The 14,398-nt window shown below is 29.3% G+C and overlaps 1 protein-coding gene across 2 annotated transcripts in view; it reads left to right on the forward strand.

Moving 5' to 3' along the window:
* LOC108690199 (TOX high mobility group box family member 4-like) overlaps window positions 1-14,398 on the forward strand; it is a 265,219-nt gene that overhangs the window by 241,318 nt on the left and 9,503 nt on the right. Inside the window, exons 10-11 of one of the 2 annotated variants that reach the window (XR_001931869.1) lie at window positions 454-734; window positions 2,460-2,598. Coding sequence is in view for 1 of the 2 variants with exons in the window: in XM_018197379.1 (XP_018052868.1) it covers window positions 454-734; window positions 2,460-2,526 (348 nt within the window). In the remaining variant the exon portion in view is untranslated. Of the gene's footprint in view, window positions 1-453; window positions 735-2,459; window positions 2,767-14,398 lie in introns of those variants that run through there. The other variant, XM_018197379.1, reaches the window with a different exon arrangement.

The following is a 14,398-nucleotide window of genomic DNA, read 5'->3' on the forward strand; positions in this document are numbered from 1 at the left end:
GGGTGGACAAAAAAGCTCCAGAGTACCTTGAGAAGTAAGTAAAAATATCTACGAAAAATAAATTTTCTTTTCATGTCTTGTAATGCTTGAACAATATTGAAAATATTAGGAATTTAATTTTTGAGTCCCTTGTATCTCCAAAATCTTTCATTGTATACAATTTAAATTTTTTTCAAAGATTAATATTCCATTATATACCATCGTTTAGTATACAAATTTGACTTAAAATTTAAGGAGCAAAATGAACTGAAATCATTATTCTTTGCATAAAAAGAGAAGGAAAAAGAAAAAAAGAGAAATATAACAAAATATTTTCTTTAATTATTATACCTCTTTAAGTTATTGAAATGTTTTGTATCAATCGTTACTTAATTATAAAATAAAAACGTATTAGTCAAACGATGCAATATATTTTTTGCAAACGCTATACAGCATTTTTAACATTATTTATAGGTGCCTCAACAACAAGTACAGCAAGTGCAAGTGCAGCAACAACAGCAGCAGCAAATAATACATACAAGTCCACCTAGAGCAGAGTTTATAAAATCTGAGGATTTACCGATGAAGTCTGAAACTTTATCTAGTTCTTCGTCGCCAGTAAATCCTTCACAAGTGACTATGACAGGACAAAGACCTTCACCGTGTATACATCAAGGATGTCCTAATCCTGCTATATCTAATAATGAATGGGAAGATGAATACTGCAGCAATGAATGTGTGGTCAGCCATTGCAGGCAAGGATATTATATACAATTTCTTTTACAAGTTTCACAACTGTCCGGAACTGATTTGATTCTCCATAAAATATGTTGTAAAACACGAAAATTTAAGAGACACATATTTTTTATATGTGCGCTAATTCATGTTAAAATACTCCTTTGAAGAAAAACGATTTTTTTGGAGACAAATATCGTAGGAAGTATAAAACAGAAAAAAATTTTTTAAATAAAAGTATATAAGTAAATAAGTAGTTGTATGGTAGAGTTTCAAGAGTACTTTAAAGTTACAAAGAAAACAAAATTTTTTTAATTTTTTTGTTTAACAAAATATCTTCACCACCCATAATTTTCTTAAATTTCATTTTTTTTTTTACTAGATTAAAAATTATTTTTTTATGAATTCAATCATGTTTAATAAAATTACATTACAACATATCATTTTCGAGAATTAATTATTAACGCTTTATATATATTATCCATGCTCATATGCGTAAGTAATTGTCGTTGGAACAATAAGATATATAAAAAAATGTTTCAAGTAAAATTTGTATAGTTTTCTATATGCTCTATGACTGTATATATGTATTCAGATTTTCAAAAATGTACGATTTTTTAAATATTATATACATAATCTGTAATTAATTCTTTGACATTTAATTTCTTCCATAAAGAAAAATTAAAGACAATTTTATTCCAAATTCATTCTCTTATAATAAAATTATTATATAAAATTAAATCTCTCTCTCTCTCTCTCTCTCTCTCTCTCTTTGAAAAATGAATTGAAAAACTACTGTAGCACTTAAAAATGTTATACATTTTTTAAAATTCATTAATTTGCTCAAAAATATTATTGAGTGAATTAATAAATTTTATCGACATATTATATTAATTAATCAAAAGTGCATTAAATTGTTGGAAAATGTGTTCTAAAATACGGAAGCGTTAATAATTAATTCTCGAAAATGATATGATCGTAATGTAACTTTATTACACATGGTTGAATTCATAAAAAAAATATTTAATTTGTCAATAAAATGTTTAATTTAAAAAAAAATTGAAAATTTAAGAAAATTATTGGTAATGGGGATATTTTGTTAAACAAAAAAATTAAAAATTAAAAATTTTTTTTTATAACTTTAAAGTACTCTTAAAACAGTACAACTTTTGTTTAAACATTTTTTTTCTATCTTTTATACTTCTGATGATATTCATTCATCTCAAAAGAAAAATATCGTTTTTTTTTTTAAAGGGTGTATTACTCTTTAAACAATTGTGAATTAGCGCACGTATAAAAAGAATACGTCTCTTAAATTTTTATGTTTTACAACATATTTCATGGAGAATCAAATTGATTCCAGACAGTTGTGAAACTTCCTTTGTTAAATTAATTTGTACATTTTGTGTAAATAAATATTGTAATATTATTAAATAAACAATGATGATTGTTACATTTTATTACATGTCTCTGATCATAGTATACTCACAGTGTACATTGCCATATATTTTTAATTCGCAGAGATTAGATTCTTGTACATCTGTTCTATAATTTCTCTTTCTATATTTATACTATATATACTATATTTTACTTTAAATACGAAGCGCCATTACATATTCATTTAAATGAATATATAATAGTTCAACATCTTAGCATTCAGACCGTAGTAGCGCTTCGTATTTAAAGTAATGTATTTAACATAAACAGTCTTGTTTTCAATTTTATTGTGTTTTATTGTGTTTCAGAGATGTATTCAATACGTGGGTGTCTTCAAATCAAAATTCTCAACAAAACTATTCTACAGTTAAATAAAAGTTCTACAAGAGATGAACTACAATTACTCAATGGCCTCACATCTTAAATGGCTCGTTGTTAATCTGTAAAGTAAGATATTTAAATGAATGTATATATACACATAAACTAGTGAACTTTTTAAAGTGTCAAGACTATTCATGCAGCAACAGAGATCAGCATTAGATAGTTTGAATGTGTATACAGATGTATTCTGTATGTGTGTAAATGTTAACAAGAAAACAAAAAGGCAAGAGAAGGAAGAGAAAAAGATAATGATGAAATAAAGATAAAATTGTTCTTTTTTTAGAAAAAAGTCTTAGAATGTATATTGAAAAGCCTTGTCCAAAAACTTATTACTCTGGCCAAAGGTCTTTGTTTGTAAGGAGTATATTACTTAAGTAAATTTAATAAGTGCATTTATTTACATTACATTTATAGGCAGTTGAATAACAATCAGCAGTTAAACAACTTTTTTATATTCTCAGATATTCCTTACTGACAAGCAAAACGTGCCAATTGTTACAGACATATTTGTTTCTTAACTAAGGTCACACAAGGTAGAAAATATTACAATTTTTTAAAGTTGTCGGAATAAGGATAGTTCTTTGAATTGAATTATCTCAATTCTGTTTCTTTGAATTTTACATTTGTTATAGTGTAAAATTCTAACAAATAACACAGTATAAGCAGATGAAAGCGATGTAAAAATAAGTGCACTACGTTCAATGTGTGTTTCATTCATGCTACATAGGAGTAATCACCAGATGAAAAGAGGACTTACACAAAATAAACTATACAGGTTGGGGCATTTTAATCGCCCCAGACAAATATCTCAGAAACTAAGAGAGATACAGGAAAAAGTTTTATATAAGTTTTAGGTTTTCTTGGAACAAAGAAGGTGAAATTAACAGAGTTTGTATATAGAACATTATCAAGGTCAAAGTCAACATGAATTTTTTAAATAGGAACCACTATTTTTTATTGCATATTCTTGTAGTTGAAGTCGAAACGTTTTCAAAACACTATTATAATAAAGTATTTTTTCGTTAAACACTTTTCGAGTTATAAAACTTGACAATTACTGCTACATTAGCGTTACCCAAGGTATATCACATGGAGATTACTCAGTCGGATTTAATCTGTTGTATGTGCGTATGTGCATGTGTGGGGAAGGGGAAAAGTTACTTTTCGATCAACTATTGAGATACTTTATTGAGAGGCAAAGGAACTTATGTAAATCAAGCATCCCAAAGGATTGAAATCCCTGTTTCATCTGGTTCATTTTGGGTAATGCTAAATATAGGAAAATGCAGGTCAGTCGACCTGGAGCTGATTGATTGTCAAACATAATCAGACAATGAATAGAAACAAGAACAGGATACGTATAAATTTGACTCCTCTTCCTTTCCCTCCACACATGCACGTACACACGTATGCACATACGCACATATAACAGATTAAATCCGATTAAGTAACCTCCATGTGGTACATCTTGGATAATGCTAATATCAGCAGTATAATAACTATCAAGTTTTATAACTCGAAAAGTGCTTAACGAAAAAATAATTTGTAGTGTTTTTAAAATGCCTTGTTTCCAGCTAAGAATATGCAGTAAAAAATAGTTTCTATTTAAAAAATTCATTTCAAAAATTCATTTTGATCTTGATTAGACCTTGCTTCATATACAAAATCTGTTATTTTTCACCTTCTTTCTCCCAAGAAAACCTATAATTTTTATATAAAACTTTCCTGTATTTCTCTTAGTTTCTAAGATATCCGCCTGGAACGATTAAAATGCCCCACCCTTAGAGTTCCTCTAGTAAGAGTTAAGATATAAGAGCGGAAGGACGCCATTAGTATCGGCCGGAAACAGTACAATTTCACTATGGTTAATATCCGATTTCGCTTTCGCATCTTCTACACCATGAAACAGTTGCTCACACCAATTCATAGATTCACTATTACATCGAAAGTATCCGCAAATGGTGTTTAAATCTGACCAGTCAAGAGATGTCCTTCGTTCTTGACTTGATTCTTACTAAAGGGACTCTACTCATCCTGTATATTATATAATACATACCATGGTTACTAATTCATCGGTCATCGAAAGTTTTAGGCTTCTGAATAATTACCGCGGTCTAATATTGGATCATAAGCGAGAAATGATACATTAATGTTTCTTGCATTTGTAAATAAAGAGAATTTGAGTAAGAATAGAATATAATGTTACTCTAAAACACGTACAAAAATGTGTCGAAGTTATCCTTACCTCCCCCCAAGGTCAGTAAATAATTGTAAAGTGCATTTACCAACGTTACTATGCATACGGTAATATATTTTCATTTCACGTGTCTTTTATGATTATTTGTTAATGATTGAAAAGGAAATAAGGATAGACTCATTTTTACAAATATTTTCAAGCGATTTCGTTATTTTGTTTTATCCAAATCTCTTTATTCATAAATAGCATGCAAGAAATTTTAATGTATCATTTCTCTCTTATAACATCACAATCTCTTATACGCTGCGATACTGAGGAGTCTCAATTAGATATCTTAAAATAATTGTCTATTCAAAGAGAGAGAGGGGAGGGAGGGAGGGAGGAGAGAGAGAGAGAGAAAGCTTTCGAAATAAGAGGATAAATTTTGGTGATCGTATTTTACTTTCTCTAAAGATGTGAAAAAAGTCATATAAACGTAATTTGGAAATTCTTCATTTTCGAGATATAAACGCTCTTTGTTTATTTTAAATTTTACATGGATAAGTATCATACAGAATTATGAGAACTGTCCAAAATTTTGTAGTAAGTATTATGGTAGAGGAAGAATCTCCGTGGAGGGGGACATAAGATATCATTGGTTGTATTTAGTGGACTCAACTGTTGAATAAGCGCTCGCTGTTATTAATGTATTCTTTTAGATCAGCATTCTTTTAGATCTAAAAGAATACATCAACAGCAGCAAGCGCTTACTCAATTATTAAGTCCGCTGAATGCAGCCATTAGTTTAACTTTGGGTGGCACTATCAATTAGAATAAGAATGTTTAAAATAGGACCCTTCATTTTTCATTACATATTTTCATAGCTTATCTTGTCAGCTTCTCAAAACATAAAATATTTTTTCGTAAAAAATCTCTAATTATAAAATTAAAAATAGTTTAAGTTTGGTTATAGTATCGTCCGTATTAGCATTACTCAAAGTATTCATCCGATGGCAAATGTTGTTTAGAGTCATGATCTCAATATGCAATCAGATATGATTGTTAATCTTATTTTTATTTTTACATTAAAAATGAAAATAAGAGAAATAATCTCCATTGACCTTTATCTTAACAAATATTATTAAAACCATGATTCTAAATAACTTTCAAGATAATTTAGCCATCTTATGCCCCCTCAATATTACATAATTTTTATCTAAAACGTTTTTCAATTCCACATTTCATTCTTGAGATATATTAGTGTCAGTTAAAATTAAACAACTTACACAGCGCACGTTACACACACACACACACACACATACGCACGCACGCGCACAGAGAGAGGGGGGGGAAGGGGGAGAATATATACTTTCTCTAACTTGACATTTAAAATATCTCTGATATTCTTAATAATATGACAAAATATAAAAGGGAAATTGTTTGCTTTAAAAAGTCAAATATTCCTTGCGGAAAAGAAAGACTGGCCAGATATTGTAATCTGTATTACTATTTCGTGCGAAATTACTACACACAACGAATCACATGTGTGTAATTAATTAAATTTTTGTAATAAAAGAGGAGAAAGAGAGAGAGAGAGGAGAGAGAGAGAGAGAGAGAGAGAGAGAGAGAGAGAGAGAGATTAACGCCGATAATAATGTTACAGAGTGTATTACACGCGTGTAATTATTATAATACAAAAACTGCAATGGACAAATTACTATAACAGGAAGATTACACATTCATGAATACATTAACCTTTAGGGTACTATTTCATTTATGCGTTTTTTTCGTACCACAAATGTGTGTACAGAACAGAGAGATCCTCGGATCTTTTATCTCATAACCAATCAGGCTTGAAAAATTTGTCGTACGTTAAAAACGCACAAATGAAATATCACCTTAAATTCTAACGTCGCTGGATATACGTAAAAATGAGTATAGAAGAATTATAACTTTATTTTTATGAAAAAAGTGTATTCTAACTATACATGTTTCTATTTGACACCATCTATTATAATTATGTTTTTATAAACGAGAAATGTTCAGAGATAATCATGAACTGTTAGTTCCCATACGATCTTGAAAATTAAGCAATGTTGGGCGTGGTTGCAGGATGGATGGGTGACCATTCGCAGAAAGCAACGCTAGCTGAAAATTTATAGCTTGGAAAGAATAACCATGGTAAAAGTGTTAAATGACATTAGAAATGGGATTACATGGGGAAACAATATGATTTTTTTTTTTTTTAGTTTTCACAATAATGTATTGTATAGTTAAACAACATTACTGTCTGTGTATTTTGCCTGTAATAGTTTATAGCCTGTTTGTCCTATAATGTGTAGTCTACAATGGGCAGTAGTAATAGTGAATTAAGAAATAGACATAAAAATCGATCAATCATAATTTATCCGCCTCATCGACCATGATTGGTTGATTTCTACGCCTACTCCTTAATCCATTACTACTGTTACTGTCCATTGTAGATCACGCATACAGAACTGTCTACAATGACAATAAACAGTAGTAGTAAGACTGTAAGACATCGGGAGCAAGCTGATTTTCCTGTAATAAGGCGTAAAGTAAATCCGTAAGTATGAACGGATGAAATCCATTTGCTACGTTCTACTCTCTTAATGTTTATGGATTTACTCTGTGTCCTATTATATCGGAAAATATCCTATTATATCAATTTATTTTTGATGTGTCTTACAGCCTTACAATCTCAGCTACTGTTCATTGTAGATGACCTTTACTACTTTTCTTGTAATCCGTCGATTACAATGTGGAAATATCACACAACTATCTATAATATTTACATGTAGTTACTGTAATACTTTTGTGTGATTTTGTATTTCTATTACAATATCTGATCAATCATTCTTTTTCATAAGGGATGGTGAACAAAATTTTGTTTAAAGTCATTTTTTGAGATATCAAAGTCATTGCCATTTTTTAAAATGAAATTACATGATTTTTGTATTATAATATGATTCCTTTAATTATTTTGCATATGAAAATATTGAGAGAGTTAGTCAAATAATCGATATAATTTATAAGATATTTAATATGTATTTTGTTTTGCACATTTTGATATGAAATATACAATATCTTATAACCAAACGTTCTTTGATAACTATACCTTAATACTTTTTTACACAGAACATTGAAATTAATTAATTGATATCATAAGCGTTTTCTCTTGGCTACACTATCGCCCATCAGAACATCACGCAGATAGTGTAGCGTGTTTCTTTGGCTGGTGATAGACGCACTCATTCAGTGTAACATGTTTCCACGGCTATAGTGCAAATGCACGAAATGGGGTTTGCGATCTCAAAGAGATGGTGTAGAGCCAGTGACATTAAAAATTTGAAAATGAAAGTCAACCGGCAGCAGAATTAAACATGATAGCATGAAGTAGTGTACATCATGGTACACTTTTGTAGTGCAGCACTTATACGCAACTGGTATAGAGCGAGGTTACACTCAGTATATTTCAAGAGAAAAGGTATAAGATAGCTTCTCTATAAGATAGATCCAACATCTATATACTTTTCTAAGTGCTGGATTTGGCAGAAATAGTGCGAGAAGCAAAATATTAGGGCTTCTTTTCTGCGCGCACATCAGTTGACATTTATATTACTGAAAGAATAAAATAAGATATTAAAATAAGGGTAATTCTCAAAAATTCTATTTTTCTCACCGATTTTAATGAAATTAAAGCAAAAAATATTTATTCTAGCCTCACTTACGCGTTCTCTATGCCATCGATGTGACAGATTTTCTAACCTGAATAGTCGTTAACTTCAACGAGTAATATCTTGGGACAGAGCAATATTTTTTTTGCTAGATTCATTCATTTCGACAACAACGCATTAAATGAGTCTAATTTTATCAAAATTGATGAGGAAGGTAGAATTTTTGAGTAATGTTAGGCAGGACGGATTTTTGGCGCATGCGCGCCGAATGTAATTTCAGTAACGTATCCGTTACGATCGAGTAAACAGGAGTTTTATAATATTAGTTGTTCATGCTTTAAAAATTTTTTGAAAAATTAATATATTTTTTATATTTTTTATATTTTATATATACAACTATACATTTGTGCATTTAAGTCGCCTAATGTAAAATCTTGTACAACTTCAGGATCTATACAAATATCCTTCAGTAGAATTAAGTGATCTGCGATGTAAAAAGCAGTATTGTATTCAACATAAAAAGTTGCTATTTTAATTTCGACTCGTTTGAGCTTATCTTTATGACAAATTTTATTAATTTATTATTGTTATTAATCGTATCAATTGATTTTTTATTTTTTTAATATATTTACTCTGAATCAAATCTAATTTAGCATATCTGATGAACTTTTTGTATGCAGTATAGATAATGCTTTATTTTCTTGATGGTAAGGAGCTAATCATCTCTTAAAAATATTCTTATCTAACCATAAAAATTGGAATTCCTTAATCTTATGTTTCTTAATTGCTCTTTTTCAATACCTTAAGTTCATTTTTCCTACATTGGCTACACCATTGTGTTTGTTGCCTCACTGCTAAAAACCCCATCCCGTCAAAAACCTGTCTAACAACATTGATTATTTTGAGTGTTACCAAAATAAGTTTACGGTCAAGATACGTGCACAGAGAAAAAGAATTTGCTCCCACATTTTGCTTCTCGCATTCTGCGCCCCAACCCAGGTATATATAGCTAATGTTGAGGTTTATCTTATACGTCTATAATTGGTATTAAGAAAACACATAGTTTTTTTTTTAAAAAAAATATACAGATGCATATTGCGAATTCCTTATTTTTTTAAAAAATAAAATTATGTGTTTTTTTTACATAAATTAAGCGACGGCAGCATAAAAATGCATAAAAATCCAATGCATAAAAATATAAAACGGGCTGTTTGACGTGTGAACGTATATGTTCATGCTATTGCCAATTCGTGACGTTACCACTAATTTTATTTGAAGTTTTACGATTTTCAGATTTTTTTCAGTCGTATCGTGTGACATACATGTAAAGCATCTTGTCCATTAAACTGGCTTCATTTAAGTAATATTACATTAAAATTAAAGAGAACAATATAAGTGAACATTAATGCATACATACATATATATCGATATATATGAGACAAACAGAGAGAAAGAGAGAGAGAGAGAGAGAGAGAAGAAGAGAGGGGGGGGGAGAGAAAGAGAGAGATGACGACGACGACGGATGAAAGCAACGACGCTAAAGTCATTAGATTTATAAAGTATCGCAAAGCTTTTTCAGTTTTATGTCAATATAACGGAACTGTACTACATATGTTCACGATTTACAACATTTTATGTGATTTCATGTACACTTAGGTGTTGCTACTCTATAGGCGCATAATATCATTTAATATTAAATAATATTTTAGGCACATTTTTAGAATATTAAATGTAACATTGCAAGAATATTTTACTAAAATCATATTGTATAATATTAAATAATATTCTTGAAATATAAATAAATAGTTAAATATCCACTCCTGATAATATTATATGATTATTAAAAATAACATTATTTAATGATATTGTAATATTATATAAACATTAAAAAGTATAACATTTATTTTAATTTGTAAAATTACTACAACTATTCAATATAAGTATATGTTTAAAGACTAAAAATGATTTTGGCGTGCAGTTATAAAATTGAATATGTACTTAAAAATCACGGCGAAACGTTTTTTAATACAAGATGCCAGCATAGACTAACAAAAACTTTTTATTACTGGATACTGAATTTAAATTGCACTAAATTAAAAATAATTAATATTTATAAATATTTTAATAATATTTCAAAGATATTAAGGATATAATATAGGTTATATAATCAAGATTATATAAGTGGACATATAACTTTTATAGAATATTCTCGTAGCATTAAAAAATATTATATGATATTATCGAAATATTATAACTTATTTTAATTTATTTTAAATAATATCCATATAATATTCTAGGAATATTCTAGGAATATTCTAGGAATATTTTGCATTTATAGGATAGGTGCGAAAAACGTCCGCTCCGATCGAGTAATTTTTCAAGAATGTTTAGGACATTCAAGATTCAATTCAAAATTCACTTTTGAAGTTATTATATCTTTATTCATCTTTGAATACTGACTGTATTTACATGTATCTTTATATACTTTCATGTATTAAAATCTTAATGACAAATAAGCCCATATTATTAGGTGTACAACTTCGCTTCCGCCGTTTTCCTATAGATGGCGGTAAGTGGTGGTCGAAATAAATAGATCATAGACGTCATACAATAAACTTGGGCATCTGTCAACATAACCCCATAGAAACATTAGTCGATTTGTGTTTGCATCATAAAGTTATTCTCGATTGAAAATGTCAGTTTACGAGCCAAATTCTCGTCATTTGCGGGAGGTTTTAATTTTTTGCTTCAATATGAAAAAATCTGCGGCTGAGGCTCATCGAATGCTCTCAAATACTTATGGTGAAACCGCTATTAGTGAAAGAACGTGTCGTGAGTGGTTTCAACGCTTCAAGAACGGTGATTTTGACGTCCAAGATCATGCTCTGTATTTGGTGGGACCAGTTCGGTGTAGTATATTATGGTGTAGTATATTATGAACTGTTAAAACCAGCTGAAACAATCACAGGCGATCGAACGCAATTGATGCGTTTGAGCCGAGCATTGAAAGACAAACGGCCGCAATACAACGAGAGATACGATAAAGTGATTTTGCAGCATGACAATACTTGACCCCATGTTGCAAAAGTGGTCAAGACATACTTGGAAATGTTGAAATGGGAAGTCCTACCCCACCCGCTGTATTCTTCAGACGTTGCTCCCTCTGACTATCACTTATTTCGATCAATGGCACACGGCCTGGCTGACCAGCACTTCCGGTCTTATGAAGAAGTAAAAAATTAGATCGATTCGTGGATAGTCTCAAAAGATGACCAGTTTTTTCGACGCGGGATTCATACGCTATCCGAAAGATGGGAGAAAGTAGTGGCCAGCGATGGACAATACTTTGAATCATAAATGTATAACCAGTTTTTTACAATAAAGCGAATTTCGGAAAAAAAACGGCGGAAGCAAAGTTGTACCCCATAGATTAAAGAATACATCAATTAAGTGTTCGTATATATTTCTTACATTCCGTACATATTATTTATAAATAAATTAATTATAAACAAAAATTATTTACATATTTTACGACTTTATTTTCTCAAATAAACATTCACAGAAGTACATAAATTTGAAATGTACATTTATAGCAGTACGTAAATTTGAAATGGCCGCGTCTTGCGTCAGGATAGAAGTTTGCAGTACTTTATAAATCTAATAATTTTAAACGATGCCGGACGAGGATGATGCCGAGTGATGACGATGATGATATCGGGCCATAGGGCGACGATGACGACGCTATGAGGAAGCGAGGGAGGCAATTAATCTTTATTTTTCATTTTTATATATTATTATCCTAAAATATCACATATTATTATTATTATTATTATTATTATTATTATTATTATTATTATTATTATTACTATTATTATCTCTTTATTTTTAGAAGATTTGAATTCTATAGTATTATCAACTTCTATAATTTTCAAACTTTTAAAAAAAGCAGTGGAATTCATAAAAAAAAGCTTTTTCAAAAAGAAAAAACTGCAAGTGCATAAAAAAGATATCGAATATTACATTTCTTTTAATAAAAAATAAGAAATAAATGCAATTAGCCACGCATTTCATAACGCAAGATACATACGATAGATTGAGTGACTAAAATGGTCAACTTATAGTGAAGAAAAAACTTAGCGTGTCCGGATCACATTAATTGCACTTCTGTGAATATATTATTTCAACATAGTATTACATTATAAATTATTACATTATAAATTAAAATAGATATTTGTATACATATATATGTGTAATGACATTGTGGAACATGAAAATATACAAATAACAGATGTGACATAAATTACGGAGAAATAATATGTAATAATATTAATAATATATTTAAATGTAGAAATATTATAGATAATGAATTTACAAGAGTACCGTCTCTTCTTTATTTAATTAGTTTTCATATATTGTGTATCTGCAGACTATTATATGTAATAATTTTTTATTAATTTATATTGCAAATAACTTTATTAACCGTATTATGAAAACATATTGGTCCTAGAATATTGTGTTTTAATGCGACTCGAGCACGCCAAATTTTTTCTTCAATATAATCCAGTTGATCATTTTAATCACTTTCAATCTATCTTATGAGTAACATTAGGAAATAATTGTTTAATTATATTTATTTCGTATGCTTTTTTTAAAAGGAATGTAATATTCGACATTTTTTATGCACTTAACATATATTTTTTCTTTTTTTAAGAGATTTTTTTTAGGTATCTCATTATTCTGTGCAAAGGTATTAAGATATAATTATAAAATATTAAAAAATGAATAATTTACGAAGTATTTTATATTCTATGTCAAAATGTGCGTGTGTTAAAATATGAAAAATATCTGAATTATTGATTTTTGATAACTATGCCTTAATACTTTCATCTACAGAATAAGAGAAATCATATTACATAAAATATCATATAATTTCTACTTCAAAAAATGATAATGATGATCTTAATATCTCAAAAAATATAACCTTGAGAAAAATTCTTTGCTTATCATAATATTATTTCTTTCAAAACATACAATTTTTTCTTTTTAATTTTATTTACTTTTGTCTTTTTTTTTTATATTTTTAACAAAAGAGAGCTTCTTTGGTCTACAAATTGATTGCTTACAACACCATTTGTCTACAGATCGATTGCCTACATATATTATTGCTTACAAATTGATTGCCTACAGGCACTTAAATTATATCGATCTGTAAGCAATAATACATATGTACATACGTATCTTCGTTTTTTAATTTTGTATTAGTGCGCAAAAGTGTGTAGACAATTGAGCTGTAAGCAATAATACATTACAATCGATTTGTAGACGAATGAGGTGTAGGCAAACAGTAATGTAATCAATGGATGTAATGTAATGTAAGCAATGGATTTGTCCTTCCATTAACAACAGAGACATTTTGAATGTCGAGTGAAGGGAACACCTTGTGTGTGCGTGCGTGCGTGCGTGCGTGCGTGCGTGCGTGCGTGCGTGCGTGCGTGCGTGCGTGCGTGCGTGCGTGCGTGCGTGCGTGCGTGCGTTTTACTTAAATACTGTCAACTTTATAGAAAAACATTAAGAGACAAAAATTGCTTATTTTTTTTTCATAAAGTTCTGAGAATTTTTTCAAAATTTTTTAATATTTTCTCATGTTGATAAAAAATTAATTGCCAATAAGAAAATGGAGCTAAAAAGTTGATATGAGCTACTAAAAAGTTGATATGAAAAAATTTTTTAAAGCTCTATGAAAAGAAATTAAACTATTGTTATCTCTTGTTGTCTTTCTGTAAAATTTTTCTGTAAAGTATTTGTACGAAAAATTATTGAAGGCCAATATTCGGCAATTTTTTGTAATTAACATTTAGTTAACCATTGTGAAAATTGCAAAATGTAGAGGATTTTTTGACTCAGTTTAGTCCGCTCTATCTACACAAAAGCGCTTGACAAAAAATTATGGGACATTCTATATATATGTATACATATACATACATATATATAT

The sequence above is a fragment of the Atta colombica genome, unplaced genomic scaffold, assembly GCF_001594045.1.
Source record: "Atta colombica isolate Treedump-2 unplaced genomic scaffold, Acol1.0 scaffold3, whole genome shotgun sequence".
Classification (NCBI taxonomy): domain Eukaryota; kingdom Metazoa; phylum Arthropoda; class Insecta; order Hymenoptera; family Formicidae; genus Atta; species Atta colombica.